General features: G+C 43.9%; 1 protein-coding gene across 3 annotated transcripts in view; it reads right to left on the bottom strand.

Annotated features, from left to right (window-relative positions):
• RSPRY1 (ring finger and SPRY domain containing 1) overlaps window positions 1–16,695 on the bottom strand; it is a 49,488-nt gene that overhangs the window by 18,899 nt on the left and 13,894 nt on the right. For all 3 annotated transcript variants that reach the window (XM_004704649.3, XM_045293771.1, XM_045293770.1), the window contains 7 exons: window positions 12,866–13,367; window positions 7,751–7,803; window positions 6,279–6,391; window positions 4,807–4,933; window positions 4,023–4,081; window positions 1,206–1,272; window positions 694–825 (listed from right to left, as the gene is read on the bottom strand). In XM_004704649.3, the coding sequence (XP_004704706.1) occupies window positions 694–825; window positions 1,206–1,272; window positions 4,023–4,081; window positions 4,807–4,933; window positions 6,279–6,391; window positions 7,751–7,803; window positions 12,866–13,212 (898 nt within the window). In that variant the 5' untranslated portion in view covers window positions 13,213–13,367. The remainder of the gene's footprint in view (window positions 1–693; window positions 826–1,205; window positions 1,273–4,022; window positions 4,082–4,806; window positions 4,934–6,278; window positions 6,392–7,750; window positions 7,804–12,865; window positions 13,368–16,695) is intronic.

The raw sequence follows: 16,695 nt of genomic DNA, 5'->3' as shown, positions 1-16,695 counted from the left end.
GAGTGTCTTGTCCTAATGGTTACAGGTTTGCATGAAACAAAATCTGAACCAGGCTCTTTCCAAATTACTCTTTAACTGCCATTGCACAGGCTGTGGAGAAAGTTGCTTCCCACCTGGGATAGAGCAGGGCCTTACATGTCCCCTTCCCAGTGCTTTAGCGCCTAGCTGCGTTTCTAGAGCCCTTAGAGAAGTCCTAATGTAGCTTAGGTACGTGAGACATGCTCACAAAGGATTAGAGACAGAATGCTCTAGACTAAGCCTTAGTACAAGTCAGAAGAGGAGGAAAGGCAGGAGTGACCTGCATGGTGTGTGTAAGACATGGGCAGTGTTTTCACTACCAAAGTCAGGATTGGGAGAAGAGTGAGGGTCGGGGCCTGGCCCTGAGGTGGAATGACTGGGACCCCTCTGTAGGACTGTGAGGAGGCAGTCTGCACTGGCAGAGTTGGCTAGGCAGCACCATAGGACTGAGGAGCTGGATGGAGGCAGCAGGAACGAGGAGGAGAGTGCTGTCATCAAACGCACTGCACCTAATTCTTGTCTGACGGGTTCCAAGCATGCTTTTCCACTACAACATACACAGGCTTCCTAGTCTAGGGCTTTACAAGGAAGGGCAAAAGAAGACCAGCGGTTCTGTAAAAGCCAGGAGTTTGGAAATGGAAGCAGTCATTTTAAGAAAGGGCCGTGCCCACTTACAGAGATTGTCTAAGCTCCACTGGGCACAGAAACCCACTTGACGTTTCAGATAATCAGGATCATCAGCCCAGGACTCCAATGTGACAAGACGGTCACTAATACTGGATTTGGCAATGGTCAATTTGTTTTCACCTGTTGGGAGAGACATGCACCTTGAATTAACAAGAAAGGAGAGAGAGAATTTGTTTGGCAGACTAGCGATGGCGAGGTGAGGGGATGCACTTAGAGACTACAATGGACTGGGGATCTTGTCTAGGACTAGCACAGCCCCAAAGAGCTTTTGCTGTGTTGCAGGAAGTGGCAACCCCATCACTATGGTAATCAGGGTCGCCACGCTCTGATTATTGTCAACATTTGGCCCTTGTTCCTGTTCCATCTCACTGGCCTGGAAGTGGCTCCCCAGACAAAGCAGAATGTATGTACAGGGCTCCAAGGCTCATCCAGCAACGGAGAAACACAGGATGTGAGCAGGAGGACAGATGCTCATCAGTGCACGAAGCCGGTATACCTACTTGTCTGTGCAAACTTCTCCAGGGCGATGAGAGCAAAGAGCATGGCGGTGGGGTGGGGCTGCAGCTTCTGAAAGACAGCAAGCACAGGGGGCGTCACTGCTCCGCAGACGCAGCACGCGGCCACTCACATCTTCTTGCCCAACAGAGGTACATTACTCTTACTGAGCAGTCGGGAAAGTTTTGCTCATTTGAAGTCCTACTTATCCATTTGGCTAGTATTGTTAGTAACGAAGAACCAAGGTGGTGTCTCTCAATCTTATTATTACTTTTTTTAAATGAAATCATTGGATTAGTTTATAGAGATGTAAATTTCAAAAGATTTTTATTTAAAGATCATTTTATTGGGGGCTCTTACAGCTCTTATAACAATCCATACATCAGCTGTATTAAGCACATCTATACATGTTGCCATCATTCTTTTCTAGGCATTTACTTTCTATTTGAGCCCTTGGTATCTAGCCCTTCTTTTCCCCCTCCCCCTCATAGCCCCTTGACAAATGACAAATGATTAATATTTTCATATCTTACACTGACTATTGTCTCTCTTCCCCCAAGGTTTCTGTTGTTCGTCCCTTCAAAAGTATTTTTGTTAAAGTGCACTATGGTTTCTTACGTAGTAACATACAAAGTTAAAGTTTATTTAGTCAATGTTATTACATTGATTCTTACATTCATTTTAAGCAAGTCAAAAGGTAAAGTAACTTTTTATTCAGAATGCTAAGAAAAACCCCAGTTTCAAAATTGCAAATACAATTAACAAGAATGGCTGAGTTTTCCGTCTGTTCCCTGAGAGGTATTCTATCTACAAATGGTGGTGGTGGTGGGTGGGAGAGAGCAAGTGGGCCCATTTAGTTCACGTGAGATGGGTTCACTTAGAGAAAGGTCTAGCTGCTGAACTGAACATCACATGCTTCTCACAAGTACCCTTTCCCACAGCTACATGGCGGACCTCCAGCAGAGCTCCAGGAACTCCGGGTGATTCCTACTCATGTCCCTGCGCCCAACGAAGTTCTGCACAGCTCCCACGTCACCATGTTCCCTGGCTGCAAAGTCTATTCAACATCCTCTCTCTGGCCCGAACCATTCTCCACCCTCTGCCTGGCCCGTCTGGCCCTGAACTCCCTCTTACCTGCCCTCCTACCCCGCAACACTTTTTTCTGAGGAGAACATTCTTGAAATATGGGCATTTCTCGATGGGCTTCTGCCTCTGGGGTGCTCGGGCCTCACTCAGGAATTCCGACTCAGAAGAATTCTCTATAGGACAGAGAAGAACTGCCCCTTTCTAAGGGGTGTCTAAGTCCACATCTTTATGGGGGCAGAAAACCTCATCTTTCTCCTGCCCTTAGTCCTGTGCAGAGTCAAGTCTTAACCGTGTGGCCAGGCCCCGCTGAGGTCCCCCTTCATCAGAAGGCTCTCCTGACTGTCACAGCACACCCTCTTCACCGCCTCACAGACCCTGTAGGGCTGGGACGGAAGGAAGCCTCGGGCTACACTGTGTCAGAAAATGGAGGCCAACTGTTTTGTCTGAGTAGTTTTCTCCCCTCAACTAACCAGGACATCTCTTAAGGGCAAAGGACTGCTTTTCAAGTTCTATATCCGTAAGATGCTTAGCATCATGTTGTTTTAGCACATACCATATTAAACCAAACCCACAGAGCCACGCACACACACAAAATGCATGGCCACTGGGTTGATTCCCACTTATAGCGACCCTCTAGAGCAGTGGTTCTCAACCTGTGAGTTGAAAGGGTCAAACGACCCTTTCAAAGGGGTTGCCAAATTCATAACAGTAGCAAAATTACAGTGATTAAGTAGCAACGAAAGAAATTTTATGGTTGCGGGGTCACCAGAACATGAAGAGCTGTATTAAGGGTCACGGCATTAGGAAGGTTGAGAACCACTGCTCTAGAGGGTTTCCAAGGATGTAAATCTTAACGGGAGCAGGCAGCTTCTACAGCGCTCTTAAGGAGCGGCTGGTGGGTTTGAACCAGCTGCCTTGCGGTTAGAGGCCAAGCGCTGAGCTGACTGCACCCCCAGGGCTCCTTGCACATTTCACATCGGTAATACAAAATAGGGTCTTCCAGAGCTGAGTCTTGAAAAGACTCTTCCTCTTATTTTACTGCCATCGATTTGAATCCAACACGTAGCTACCTTATAGGACAGTGTAAAACTGCCCCTGTGGGTTTCCAAGACTGTAACTCTTTATAGGAGTAGAAAGAAAGCCTCATCTTTCTCCCTCAGAGAGTTTGGTGGTTTCGAACTGCTGACTCTGTGGTTAGGAGCCCTACAAATAATCCACTACTCCACCAGGGCTCCTCACTGCTCACTTGAGAACATAAAACGCAGAGCAGTCAGGGCTCCCGGCTGGCAGTGTGCGAGAGCAGGAGTGGTACAGGCTGCAGTGCACCCTCGGTGCTCGCAGGTGGAAGGGCAGCCAGGGAGTGGGGGCGGAGGGAGGTGCAGAAGTTTGTACACACCAGGAATCTGATGGTCTCTTGGCTCGGAATGCCATGCAATGTTTCCACTGTGGTGGTCCCTGCTAATATTTGGCAGACATATGGACACACCAAAGAGCCAATCACAGTAGTTTAGCTTATGGCTAAATTTAAAACCAGACCAATGCAATTGTTTTTGCTGGTAAGAATTCCTATCACACCCACATTTTTTTCTCTCTCTCTTAACTTGGAAATAAATAAAGCCTCAGGAAACACCTGGAAATAAAATTTATGACTGATTCCATTGTCTGTGCCAGAGGCAATGCTGGCAATTTGAGAAAGTGCACCATTCTAGATGACTAAGACTTGATGCCTCACTTACCAGACACTGTAGCAAGTATTCCAGGATTCCTGGGCTAAGTAAACCTATACTTGCAGGACCTACATGAACAGAATAAACATCGGAGAGAATTAAATACGCCACGTTGTTATTACTAAGCAGTAACTAGTGGGAAGTTTGGTAGAAACCGTACATTTTCACAAAGTCCTCTTGTGCACATTACCTCATGCATCCCCCACCCACTGAGGGAGCAGCGCACACGCCCCTCACTTCACAGCCTAAGGACTGAGCTCACAGAGCACGTAGCAGTCTGAACCCTCACCCCTGGATTCTGATTTCAGATCCATTGCTTCTTCCACGAAGCACGCTGGAACTAGCTGTGCATTTCACCTTGTACCCGGATGCTAACTTTCCTAAGACGGGTCATATTCACAGACGTGCTATACAATGGCTTCTCAGGAATGCTTCCCATCTCAAGTTCACTCTCCTCTTTTCCTGCCTTCCTGATTTAGCCAAGCTGTATAAAGCACGTGTATCCATCTTCATTTGTTATAATGAGTTTAGCTCCTCCTTTTAATTTTAAAGTAATAAGTAAAACGAGTTTTCTTCCAAATTTCCCTCAGAGGAGTCACAAAGATAAATTATATTGCATTCACCTCTAAAGCTTTTGAGCCAACTTTTTTCCCCCTTCCCCGGCCAGTTTTTGTTCCTCAATTGTACTTTAAGATACTTGTTTTGGGTTCACAGATTTGATCACAGACCTGCAGAACCACTTTCCCCTCAATACCAGATGATGTAAGATCCTTGCGGAGCTTCTCACAGTTACCTGCTAGCTTCTCAGCCAAGCAACCTAGGACTGCAGACGTGTTCCTGTGTTTTGCAGGATGGCCTGGGTCCTGACAGGCTACGTCTCCATTTAAATTGAGGATTTCAGTCAATTTCTGGAGTGCATCCTGAAAACAAGAATGTACAAGGGGATTTGATAAATATATTACTCAGTTTTACTGCAAGATTATTCTGAGATAAAAGTTGTAACCACGTGTTAAATGAACTTGAAGTGACCACTCAAAAGGCCCTACCCGTTGACGGGAATATCATTTGAACAATCTGAAAGTTATCGTACATGAACCGATAGATCTTACTCATTAAAAAAAGTGTATCAGTTGCACAACAGGGACCGAGGCTGTGTATGTGCAACCTAACATCTCACGGGGCTTCATTTCTCATTTGACAGCTCAGGGTCGTGGTTTCATGGGACACCCAGTGAACTGGCCTAATAACATGTTTAGTGCTTCTGGTTTCCACTATGGAATGTGTGTGTGGCTAATTGCATCCAGGAAGACAATGGCCTCCTATGTCAGGAGACCAGAAAAACTGGGTCATTCCACTCTACTATTCCTGACCATTTCAATCATAGATTGCACAGAAAAATCCTGATCAAGAAGGGGGAAATACAAAACAAAATTTCAAGTTCTCATAGATTCTAGGCTTTCTGGAGCCACTGTCACCTGAAATTCAGGCATTTTACTCTGGAGTGGTGCAGCCAATTCACTCCCTCCAGCTTAGAGGAATAAACAGAACTTTAAAAAAGTTATTTTAAAATAATTTTCACCAAGTGTAAACAAATGTTAGTGATGTTTTATAAGAAAACCACACCAGAAACCTCTTATTAGCCCAAATACAGGTCAACTTATCAAAGACTCAACCAAAGACTTTTTCCTTTGCCCATGTCTGTTCCCATGCTGGGCATAACTGTCTGAGGCTTAAACAGACAAATGGAAGATGCCAGAATAAAAAAAAAAAAGATTCAGTATTTTACATGGACTAAGTCAACGAAAGTTTGATGCTTTTGTTTTATATACGAGAAACCAAAGTTATATACTCTTGAATATGTTTGAAAAAAGCTAAAAAAACACACTTAGTGCAATAGTTTTTCCTCTGAATAGAAAGTTTCAACAACTTTGTTACGTATGTGGAAATCGCTTAAAGAAAGATGAGAATATCAACTCAGCGGCTGAACATTCTGTTTGAGTTCCGGAGCAGAGATTGCCCTTCCAGATAGACATGCCGCCACTTTGGACATGCTTCCAGTGTAAGCTAAAGTCTTACAAAAAGCAGTTTACAGAAAGAGGATGTGGCACTTTAACAGCAATAAAAAGCAAACTATAACATGAAATTAATGCTGAATAAAGCCAACCTCAAATGCATAGAGATGCAACACATCCAATGTTTTTTGTGACCGCTCCTCCTAGGTTTAGGCATAGATGATAGCTTCATAGAAAATAAGTATTTACTTACTTTAGTGGGCAAAGGACATTCATCTAGTAACAACGTAATAACAGCTGGTCCTAATGGGTCTTCCAACGGAATAACTCTAATTAAAGACTGGACAACATCTAACCATCCTTCATCTACAAGTAAATCAAGAAGATTAGATGACTGAGCTACTATTTTAAAGTTGTAAAAACATATAAAAACTTATAAAATCATGCAAGACTAATGCACATTAAAATATAAACACTTTTGGCCATCATACTGCGGCCATTAAAACTCCAATCAAAGCAAATCCATTGTTGTTGAGCTGATTTCGACTCATAGTCAGTCGCCCTACTAGACAGAGCAGAGTTGACCCACAGGGCTTCTGAGAAGGTAAATCTTAACAAAAGCAGACTGCCCTCTTTTCTCTTGTGAGTTGCTGATGGTTAGCAGGCATGCACTCAGACCCTGTGCCACCAGGGGTCCTCCTTAGAGCTGTTAGGCAGCTGATATTTGGTCTGGACAAAATCATCATGTGACGACTAGTTATCATGATAGGGTCAACACATCCTAATTTACAAAAGCTCTGGTGATTCCTGGGATCTTCAGCAGGAGAAAGTTTAGGCTACGGTCTTAGTCTCAAATTATGACTAAAATAGTTTTAAGCATCTTATTTACTACACAAGAATTAACAGAGAAATATACTAAGCAGTTGGCTCTCTTTCAGAAGGATGTTTAGGGAATTGAAGGAGTAAAAAAATCTTCCCTATTCTAGCTAAGACCTCTGGTGTGGCACTGTGGGTTAGACATTGGGCCTGCTAGCTGTAAGGCTAGTAGTTCAAACCCACTAGCAGCTCTGTGGGTGAAAGATGAGGCTGTCTACTCTCATAAACATTGATAGTCTTGGAAATCTCATATAGGGTTGCTATGAGTCAGAACTGATGGCAGTGGGTTTAGTTATTCTTGCACAGTTATGATCAAAGGTTTGTCAATTACAAAATTAAAATAACATTTGACTAATTCTAAGTGAGATAAAAACATCACTGAAAGGTACAGTTCATATTTATGGTGCGATAGTGTTTATTAATACTATCTAGTGAGGGTTTTTCCTTTATTGTATGTGCTACGTATCTGGGACCTTTTGGGTTGGGTGTGAAGCACGCCATGACAGGGCTAAGGATGCGGAAAAAGTGTGCTCTATAAATTAAATCTCGAACTCTGTGGTTTCTCTGGGTGAAAAGACAACTCTGAGTTTGGACTGTCTCATATAAGAGACTGAAAAGTCCCCCAAACCTGAACGTCCACTAGGTTTCTAGGTATACCCACCAGCAGAAAATACAGGGAGGACGAGGGCATGAGAGCCATTTAAAAAGACCTGTTTTAGCCCATATTGCATATTTCAAAGTATGTAACCAGTAACGTTTAATCTGATGTCTAATCTGGACAAACACAAATGATGGCAGCATTTCTTCATAATCATTAATCCACAAGAAAACTGAAAGAAAACAAAATACCTGTTTCTGCCATTTCGTGCAATGTAATCATTGAGTAGGGAGGTTCCTGATCACTGGAAAACAAACATTCAAGGAGTCAGACTTGAGGAAACAATCAATGGCAATCCCAAATTAGATTTTAAACTGGAAGTGCAGGGTTCGAGATGATCATGAACTGAGGGGGTGGGATGGAGCTCCATGTATACACTGTGTGCGCTCATGTCCCAAGGTCCCTGTCTGTGATGGTCCACAAAGGGGATGGGCAATGTTGATGCAGATGGGCAGCCATGGGGTCTGAGGGCAGAGCACAGGGCTAAGCTGGAGGCCAGGCCGATGCTCTGCTTTCCAGTTGAGACACACTTACTTTCACACCAGGACAAAGAATCCCAACTGCAGGCTCGTGGAAGCACCAGCCTACCTAAACGTTTTCCCTTTTAAATTTTCTTCTGGAAAATATTCCTACAGCCTGAAACTTCACTAAAACGGTGTTAGAAGAAACACAATGCACCATAATTGGATGAGTTAACATTTTAGGTGTTGCTTTAAAATGGCATTACCTCTCTTCATTCTGGAGAATATAATTCTGGCAATAATGACATGACGCTGGCATATACCCCCAGGGCCAGGGAAAGTTTACACGGGCCATTGAAGAGACACATGGAGCGGTGTTCGCTGGTCTTTGTGGGAACACAATTTTGGATGCAATCTAAGTGACCATCTCCCCACATGGAAGGATAACAAAATGCTGTACATTCAAGGACACAAATGAATACTCTCTTAGTCAGAATGTCAATCTAGATAGAGTAATAAAATGGCGAGAGAAGTTAAAAGCAGAGAGAGATATAAAACTATATCAATTATGAAAATTTTTAAATCAGACACAAAACCCTACATATATAGTTTTCCTGTACAGACACAAACACACACATGGCAGACAGATTGGAAGACGTATCTTACATGCACCAGGAGGGTTACCTATTGATCTTCAGAGCTAAGTGGTAGAGAGAGCAGGATTAGTGAAGAGGAAAAATAATGTTCTATGACAGAGTCGACAACCCATCAGAAACACGGGTTCCTACATTCCATACAGAAATGTTTCACACACCCACACACATGCAAGCACGTGCGCAGGCCCCTGTACTCAACATAAACTCATTTGTAGAACAGAGAGGTGGAGGCAGGAGTTACAGCTATGGGACAACGAAGCTTTGAGCAGAGACTGAGCAGAGGTGACTGGGAGTCCTATGACCAGGTAGTGACGCCCAAACCATCTGAGCTCAGGAAGGAGCCACATTCAACCAATGAGACAGTGGGAAAGGAGCAGGACAGAGGTTCTAAATATTGAACTGAGCTACAACTGGTTTCAGGAGTGACAGGGCAGGGCAGTGACAGGGCAGGGCCATGCCGTGAGGTCTAGCCTTTTCACAGAAAGAGGGGACCCTGAGCCACCAACTGCAGATTTGGTCAGAGACAGAGGGGCACGGGGACCCAGAGGGTGACAAACAAGGTGGCATGCGTAGGGAGGAGGGAAAGCAAGAGTGGGCAAGAGGGCAGGCGAGAGCAATGAAAGGAGCACTGTGCAAGTGAGAGAAAAAATGTCTACCCGGAGGGATGGGGAGAGTACATGACATTAAGAAAAGCCGGGCGGTAAAATCAATCCCGAGACTCTGCAACCAATAGTACTTCCAAGTGAGTTTGCAGAAGTACAGCTGACCCTAGCCGTGGAGTGCGCTGGGTCCGCAAACACTGACTTAGTGGGCAGTGAACCACTGTTCTGGGGACAATCCGGGGAGGGCCCTGAGGGCATCGCACTGGCGTCTAATCGATGCACCACCTATCTGGCTGCAGAAGCGTTTTTTGCACACTTAATGCACCTTTTGCACACTAAAGACCTTACTTAATGCACTAAGGGCCCTATAACTCATGCCGCGAAGGAGATGTGTCTCTCACGTTTTCTCCTTCTGGCACGTCACAGCCTTCTCCAACTTAGAAACACACACGGGAAAGCACGTTTGCATTATGCGTGGGGCTGTTTTAATGACAGATCGCCAACAAACGGCACGGAGATTCAAAAACAGAGGCACTGAGTAAACTGACAGAGGACCCCTGTTTACACTGTGAGGGCAGGACAAGAAGCAGGGCACCACACCGGGCAGCCTTCGTTGAGACCAGTGTGCGGGTCGGCTCTAGTCTTGCGCTGCTCTCTGCGCTCTGAATGATGGTGAAGTGCTGAGTGCTGACTGTGGGGTGATGGGTTGTAAATAGTGTAAACAGTGAGGCCTGATGGTCTATTAAAGATTCTCAGGTATAAAAAACAACTGTAAGAAACAAAGACAGATGGGAATCAAACAAAGATTGAAACAGCTCACTAGATGGCCCAACTCAGATGGGCCACAGTTGGACAGAAAATAAATGAATTGGAGGAGAGTTCTGAGAAATTCACTCAAAAATTAACAGAAGCAATATTCGGAGAGAGAAATTATGGCTCAGAAGTTCCCACAACTTCAGAAGGAAGGGTTACAAATAGACCACAACAACACAGAGCACAATGCTTTGTTGAGTTGGGAGAGAAAAAGGACGCATGCTCTAACAGCAGGCTGTAAATAGGCACCTATTTCAAAACCAACGCATGGAAAACTAGAAATCCACACCACAGAATTCTTTCCTACAGCACCTGCGCTCACCGGGCATTGCTAACTGTGCTCTGCTCAGATCAACGTCTTCCTTTCCAAGTAAACAAGTAGAGAGGCGAAGACAACAAAGATCATTTGTAACTGAGAGCTGTGTACACCACTGTAGGGGGTAAGTCTTACTACATCCTCCACTTCAATAATTTTCCTGGCTGGGTTTTAATAGCCATAGGAATTTTACAAGTTACAAGATTCTTCCCCTTTAATAGCTTCCTAATAACACGTTACCTTTCTATGTTTATAAGTGGTCTTAACTTGGTCTGGTCACCATCTTCTCTAACGTGCCTTTTCCCCACTTGCGGTATACCTGCTCTAAGAGTTAAATCTAAATTCAGGAAACATTGGTTTACACTAAAAGCCACCTGATTTTCAAATGTTTATCACATAAATGAATTACGGGCTTTATCAACACATTCATGTATAACATGTCATCTTTTCCTGAATTCTGGAAAAAATACTACCTTCTCTACCCGCCCACCCCCCCACCCCCACCCCCAGGCCCTGCCCCCTGCCACCACTTCCTTAATCATTTTCTTTTGAAGTATAGCAAGGTTTATTCTGCACCTGTTTTTCCAAAGAGCTCAAATTAACATTGCCTGTGGATTACTTCCTTATGTGGGAAGAACGACGTTTGATTTTTCAGTATGAGGAATAGTGTTTTGGTTTTTTCCTTCAATATCACTGTCCTTGAAGGTCAGTACAAGATCCGGTATTGATGGCTAAGAATCACATAGTTTGTGTGGTTCATTTTTAAAATGTTCACATTAAGAAGCTGTATATGACAATGTCCAGAGCCTTGGTGGGGTTGGGAACATTAATGACATCCTTAGGATTCAATACATACTTCCTACAAGTAAATCAACAAACACATACACAGCCTGTTGCTGTCAATTCTGACTCACAGTGAGGCTATATTAAATTTAATTAATTCAGATTCCAGAACATCATCAAAGTTGACTTTAATAAATTTAGGAAGAACTTTCTGAATCAATTTTGGAAACATTTGATGGGACTACCATTCCCAAGTATGTCCCACAGCAGATTCAACTTGTGTGTAATAGTAACGACCCCCCCCACACACACACACACACTTGTATGATCATCTGCAAGGGTACACCCTGCTTTATACTATAGTTTTTGAGTAGCTGAACAAAACTGGTTTTACTGAAAGCTCTCTGTTGATGTGATGGACTAACCTGGGCTGCTAACCTCCAGGTCAATGGTTCAAACCCACCAGCTGTTAAAGACTTACATTCTCAGTAGGTTGTTATGAGTCAGAATCAACTCTATGGCAGGGTGTTTTTAACTATCTACTGAGCAATTGTAATTTGCAAATTGTTATGTGTTAACAAGAAAATGAATGACTTCGAGATAAATCTACAAAGAGTAACTGGACTAATAATTACTTAGGAGCATGGCAGGAGTGGATAAGAGAAAAAGGGGAGCTAACAAAGAGTATGAGAAGAAAATGTTCTGAAATTGATTGTGGGACAATGATTGCATAATTCTTCTTAATATGAATAAACAATTGCATGATATGTACAGTGTACGCCAATACAGCGATTTCTAAAAGAGAACAAATGACTTCAGTGTCCCAATTAATACAATTAATTAAAAATTAATAAATTGGAAGACATTGTTACAGGTAAGACACTGCCATCAATGCTTTGTATATGTTACTGCATAACAAGCCCTGAATGAAAAGCCTTGTTTTACAGATGAGGAAGCTGAAGCCCAGAAAAGTAACTGACCCAATGTCATGCAGCTGGGCCAGAATTTGAACCTGGGTCCCTCATGGTTTTAAAACTTGTGATGTTTACTACTAAACCATACAAACGTAAGATCTTCTTTTTTTCAACTTGAACAATGCCCTTTAATTATACTGTTATTCAATCTGAGATTTTTGTACTTAAGAGTTAGACAAAGCAGGGAAAATTAAACAGGCCCAGGTGTGTTCCTTGCAGCTTCAATTTACAAACTTTCTAAATGGACCTGCCCAGGCCCAGCCAAGGCTGCAGAAGCCTGAGAATGGAAACTCTCCTAGGCCTTGTCTTCAGGTTGCCAATAGAAGTTGTGTCAGCCATGCACACACGCACTCCTTCACCAATCCACGCTGCACAGCTGACCACAGAACAGACAGGCACGCACAAGGCAGTGAGTCCTCACACCACTGTCTCCTATGCAGCTGGCTAAGACTCTTGGCCCCATTTGTTTTTTTAAACCATTGCCTCTAATGAAGATTTTAGTAGTTAGTATGCTCTGCAACATAAATGTTTAGAACTTTCCAGACAGGAGTGGATGTTAGCAGTGAAAACATCAAACCTTATCATTTACTCTGCCATCGGAGCACGAGGAGGCAGCATCAAGCAGGCTCGGTAAACATAACCCTGGCTCCTGGCAGCAGCCTTCCCCTCACACAGCAGGTGACGGTGAGTCACATACTTACTTATCTACAAGGGTTCGTATCACTGCCAGTGTGTCCAGCACCAGCCCATCCACGTTTTGTTTCTTTCTCCTCGGCTCATGTGGTCCTCGGCCCCTCCGTGGTGGCCGAACAGGGTCCCGGGGGTGGCTTCTTGAGTCAGCCGTAGGTACTGCGCTGTGCTCAGACTGCTGCTGTTGGTTATCAACATTGTCTTCTGCTCCACTGTCGTCTCGGCAGATACAGGAATTGCCCATGGTCAAGGTGCCTCTCGTTCCCAGGAGGTGGGCGATGTGTTCCTCAAGAGTCACCAGCAGACCCTGGCCAAGGCTTCTGCTCGCTAAGAACACGGCCCAACCAAAGACAATCATTTAGATAGTTTTCAGTTTTCCAAGTACCATTTTCATAATCTGGAGCGGGAAAACTTTCATCCTATTGGTTTTTAGAAACGGAACCACAAAGCACGCTGCAAAGCTGTTATCCAACATTATCAACTACACGGGGGCCTGGTCATCCAGTGACCGTTCTACAAGAGAGAGAGAGAGAGGGAGAAACATGGATGAACTGAAGACTCTTGTCCACTTAATTACTCAAACTTTACCAGGCTCATTTGATAAATTACAGATTACAATGAAGAATCATCCTTGGTAATTTTACAGGTTTCTAACACAAAGAGGTGTCTTTGGATAACAAAATAGCAATCAATCAGTTCCTTTTATCATTATATTCTAAAATATAATAATAAACCATATTCTTGTTAAGAACCACAAATGTTACAACTGATTTTTTAAAACCTATGTTGTATAGTTTTTCCCATGTATACACAAATGCATCAGAAGAACATGTGCAATTTTTTCAAGGACTCCTTTTGTGAAATATATATGTATACAAACTGCCTCTTTTTAATTCAAACATCTAAGAAAAATGTACTATGTTTCAAATAAAGTCATTACAATTGTGGGTTGTTTAAAAGTTCTGTAGATCGCTTCTTGGACTTTTGGCTAAAGATCAAGTGTAGTAAAAGTTCTGATAGAAATATGCTAACATCTGTTTGCTATCAAGAACACAAGGAAAGAGTGGATTAGAGATGCTCACAAATTGACAGAAATCATACGATTGACTACAAAGGTTTTCTTGTTATGTGACCAAGACTCTTGTGTTGAGAAAGGTTACATTTTTACAATGATCCGTTTGTTGGCAAGCACATCTGCTACAAAGTTAAGAATAAGGATGCAACCGTTATCTTTGCAAATCCTGACTAAGACCTAGTGCAGGGCACCACTGCCTGACCTGGCCAGGAGAATCAAGTGCGCCAGGCAAAGTTCCTGTTCTCCAGGCACTCAAGGGCCGCCACCTCATCTCAACAAAACATTTATCATCAAAATTCCTGATCCTAGGAGCAGCTCTTCATTAAGCTGGGCAAGCCTGGTTAGGTTCTGGAAGAGTAAAAGTCTTGGAAGCAGGCCTGGTAATGACAGTCCCTACTCAACATTTGGCTGTTACAATTGATGTCTGAAGTACTGAGCACTGGCTCAGGAATGGGTATAAATAAAATTGTAATGCATTAGGATTAGCAGCAAGAAAAATATTGTATCCATTCTTCTGGCCAGATTTGCAGCAAATTCTTTTCAGTACTTGCCCAGTTAAATCATTGCTCCTAGGGCAAAAACAGAAGACGGTTATGAAGATAGGCAGAGTTGCACATATAATATCTAATTTGTCAGGAGGGTGGGGGTGGGAAGGGGACAAGAAGCCAGAGGGGAGGCGGGGAGAGGGAGAGAGAAAAGGCAGCAACAGAGAGGGAAGACAGCCGATAGGCACAACCGCCCGTCCTCCAGAGCCGACAAGACAGCCATGGCAGAGCCAAGTCAAGCCACAGACACTCTCACTGCTCCGAATCAGTCAGGTTGGCTGCAAAATTTGGAGGCTGTATTTGAAAAGATGTGACTACAATATCGGCAAGAGCCGTCAGGACTCAGCTGGAAATAGCTTTTTCAAGGAGCACACTTTCTACCCAGCCAAGAGTCAAAGTTCTGCCATTCCCATTAATGCAGAGGACAGAGCACAAAAAATTTCAATCTTCACAGCACAGAGGAGGCAGAATTCAGAGATGGCGCCTTTTCAGGGTCCCTGCCATACGTGTCTATGGGTCTATCAGGAAGAGCTCTGCTCGGGCCCTTTTCACAGTAAGTCCCCAGTGTCCTTGCACACTGTACCCCAGGTCTTGGCAGCTTCAGCACCGAGTGGGAGCCTCCTTGGTCTGCCACTAGTGCCCATCCTTGGAATCCCCTCCCTGCCCACCCCCCCCACCCCCCCGACAACAATATTAAAATTGGCTGACCTGATGACCAGGACAACAGCAACAACTGAAGGCACACTGACTTTAAGGACACGGGTGCTGGGCAAGTCCACAGCATGTGGGTGGTGCAAAGGAAAGCCCCTCTTTTACTGAGTTCCACTGCCTTTCCAGAGATAACCCATTAGAGCAGTGATTCTCAGCCTTCCCAGTGCCACAACCCTTTCATACAGTTCCTCATGTTGTGGTGGCGAGAACCACAAAATTATTTTTGTTGCTACTTCATCATTGTCATTTTGCTGCTGTTATATCATATCTTGCACTGTCCGACATCTCCCTTCACCCACTTTTCTGTTGTCCGCCCCCAGGAAGAAGGTTACATGTAGATCTCTGTAATCGGTGCCCCCTTTCCACCCCACCCCACCCTCCCACCACCCTCCCGGTATCGCCACTCTCACCACTGGTCCTGAAGGAATCATCCGTCCTGGATTCCCTGTGTTTCCAGTTCCTGTCTGTACCAGTGTACACCCTCTGTTCTAGCCAGATTTGTAAGGTGGAATTGGGATCATGATAGTGGGGGAGGAGGAAGCATTTAGGAACTAGAGGAAAGTTGCATGTTTCATCGTTGCTACACTGCACCCTGACTGGCTTCTCTCCTCCCTGCGACCCCAAAGGGTAATAATTTTGATAGAAAAATTTAAAAACTGAAAATTGCTATGTTGACCATTTTTTTCTCCTATCACGACAATGTACTTGTTTATTCTTGGAGGGTAGAAGGGCTGTCCTATAAGAATTCCATTGACCCTACAGCCCTGATCATGCCCCTCAGACATCTTTTTTTGTTCCCAAACCTCAAAGCACATTGAAAGTAAACACAAACAAGGAAAAGAAAAGGAACCCAATACAAATCCTTCAAAGACGCCAACACGGCCATTTTGGTGTCAATTGATGAGCGGCAGAAATCTTTGGAGAAGGATTAGAGCAATGGAAACAACAACTTTAGAAATGTATAGACCTATAACAGACAGACCTGGAACTGTTTATAGGTCTGGGGGAGAGGAGAAGGTGTGGGAAAGGAATTGGAAGCCAACAAACCCAGGGACAAGGGAATAACAAGTGATCTAAAATTGATGGTGAGGAGGTCGTAGAATGCCTGGGGGGAGGTGGGGGGGGTTGATCATGTGCAATGTAGCCCAGAGGAACTACTGAAAGCCAAGGGAAGGTCAAACATATAGTGGGACAAGAGGAAAGTAAAAGAAAATAGAGGAATGAACTGGGAGGCAAAGGACATTTATAGAGGTATGCATACAGGCCTGTACATATGTAAATATATTTATATATAACAATGGAGACATAGATCTACGTAATTATATTTATATGTTAAGTATTAAGATAGCAGATGGACATTGGGACTCTACTCAAGTATTCCCTCAATCCAAGAACTTGTTCTAAAAACCTGGCATTCCGTGATGCTCACCTTCCCAACACAATCGCTGAAGATAAAATGGGTACATAAGCAAATGTGAAGAAAACTGATGGTGCCCAGCTATTACAAGAT

Source organism: Echinops telfairi, unplaced genomic scaffold (assembly GCF_000313985.2).
Source record: "Echinops telfairi isolate 266 unplaced genomic scaffold, ASM31398v2 ScPeMD7_2291;HRSCAF=2852, whole genome shotgun sequence".
NCBI lineage: Eukaryota > Metazoa > Chordata > Mammalia > Afrosoricida > Tenrecidae > Echinops > Echinops telfairi.
The sequence above is the reverse complement of the archived record's forward strand: the minus strand, read 5'-3'. Positions and strand labels throughout refer to the sequence as shown.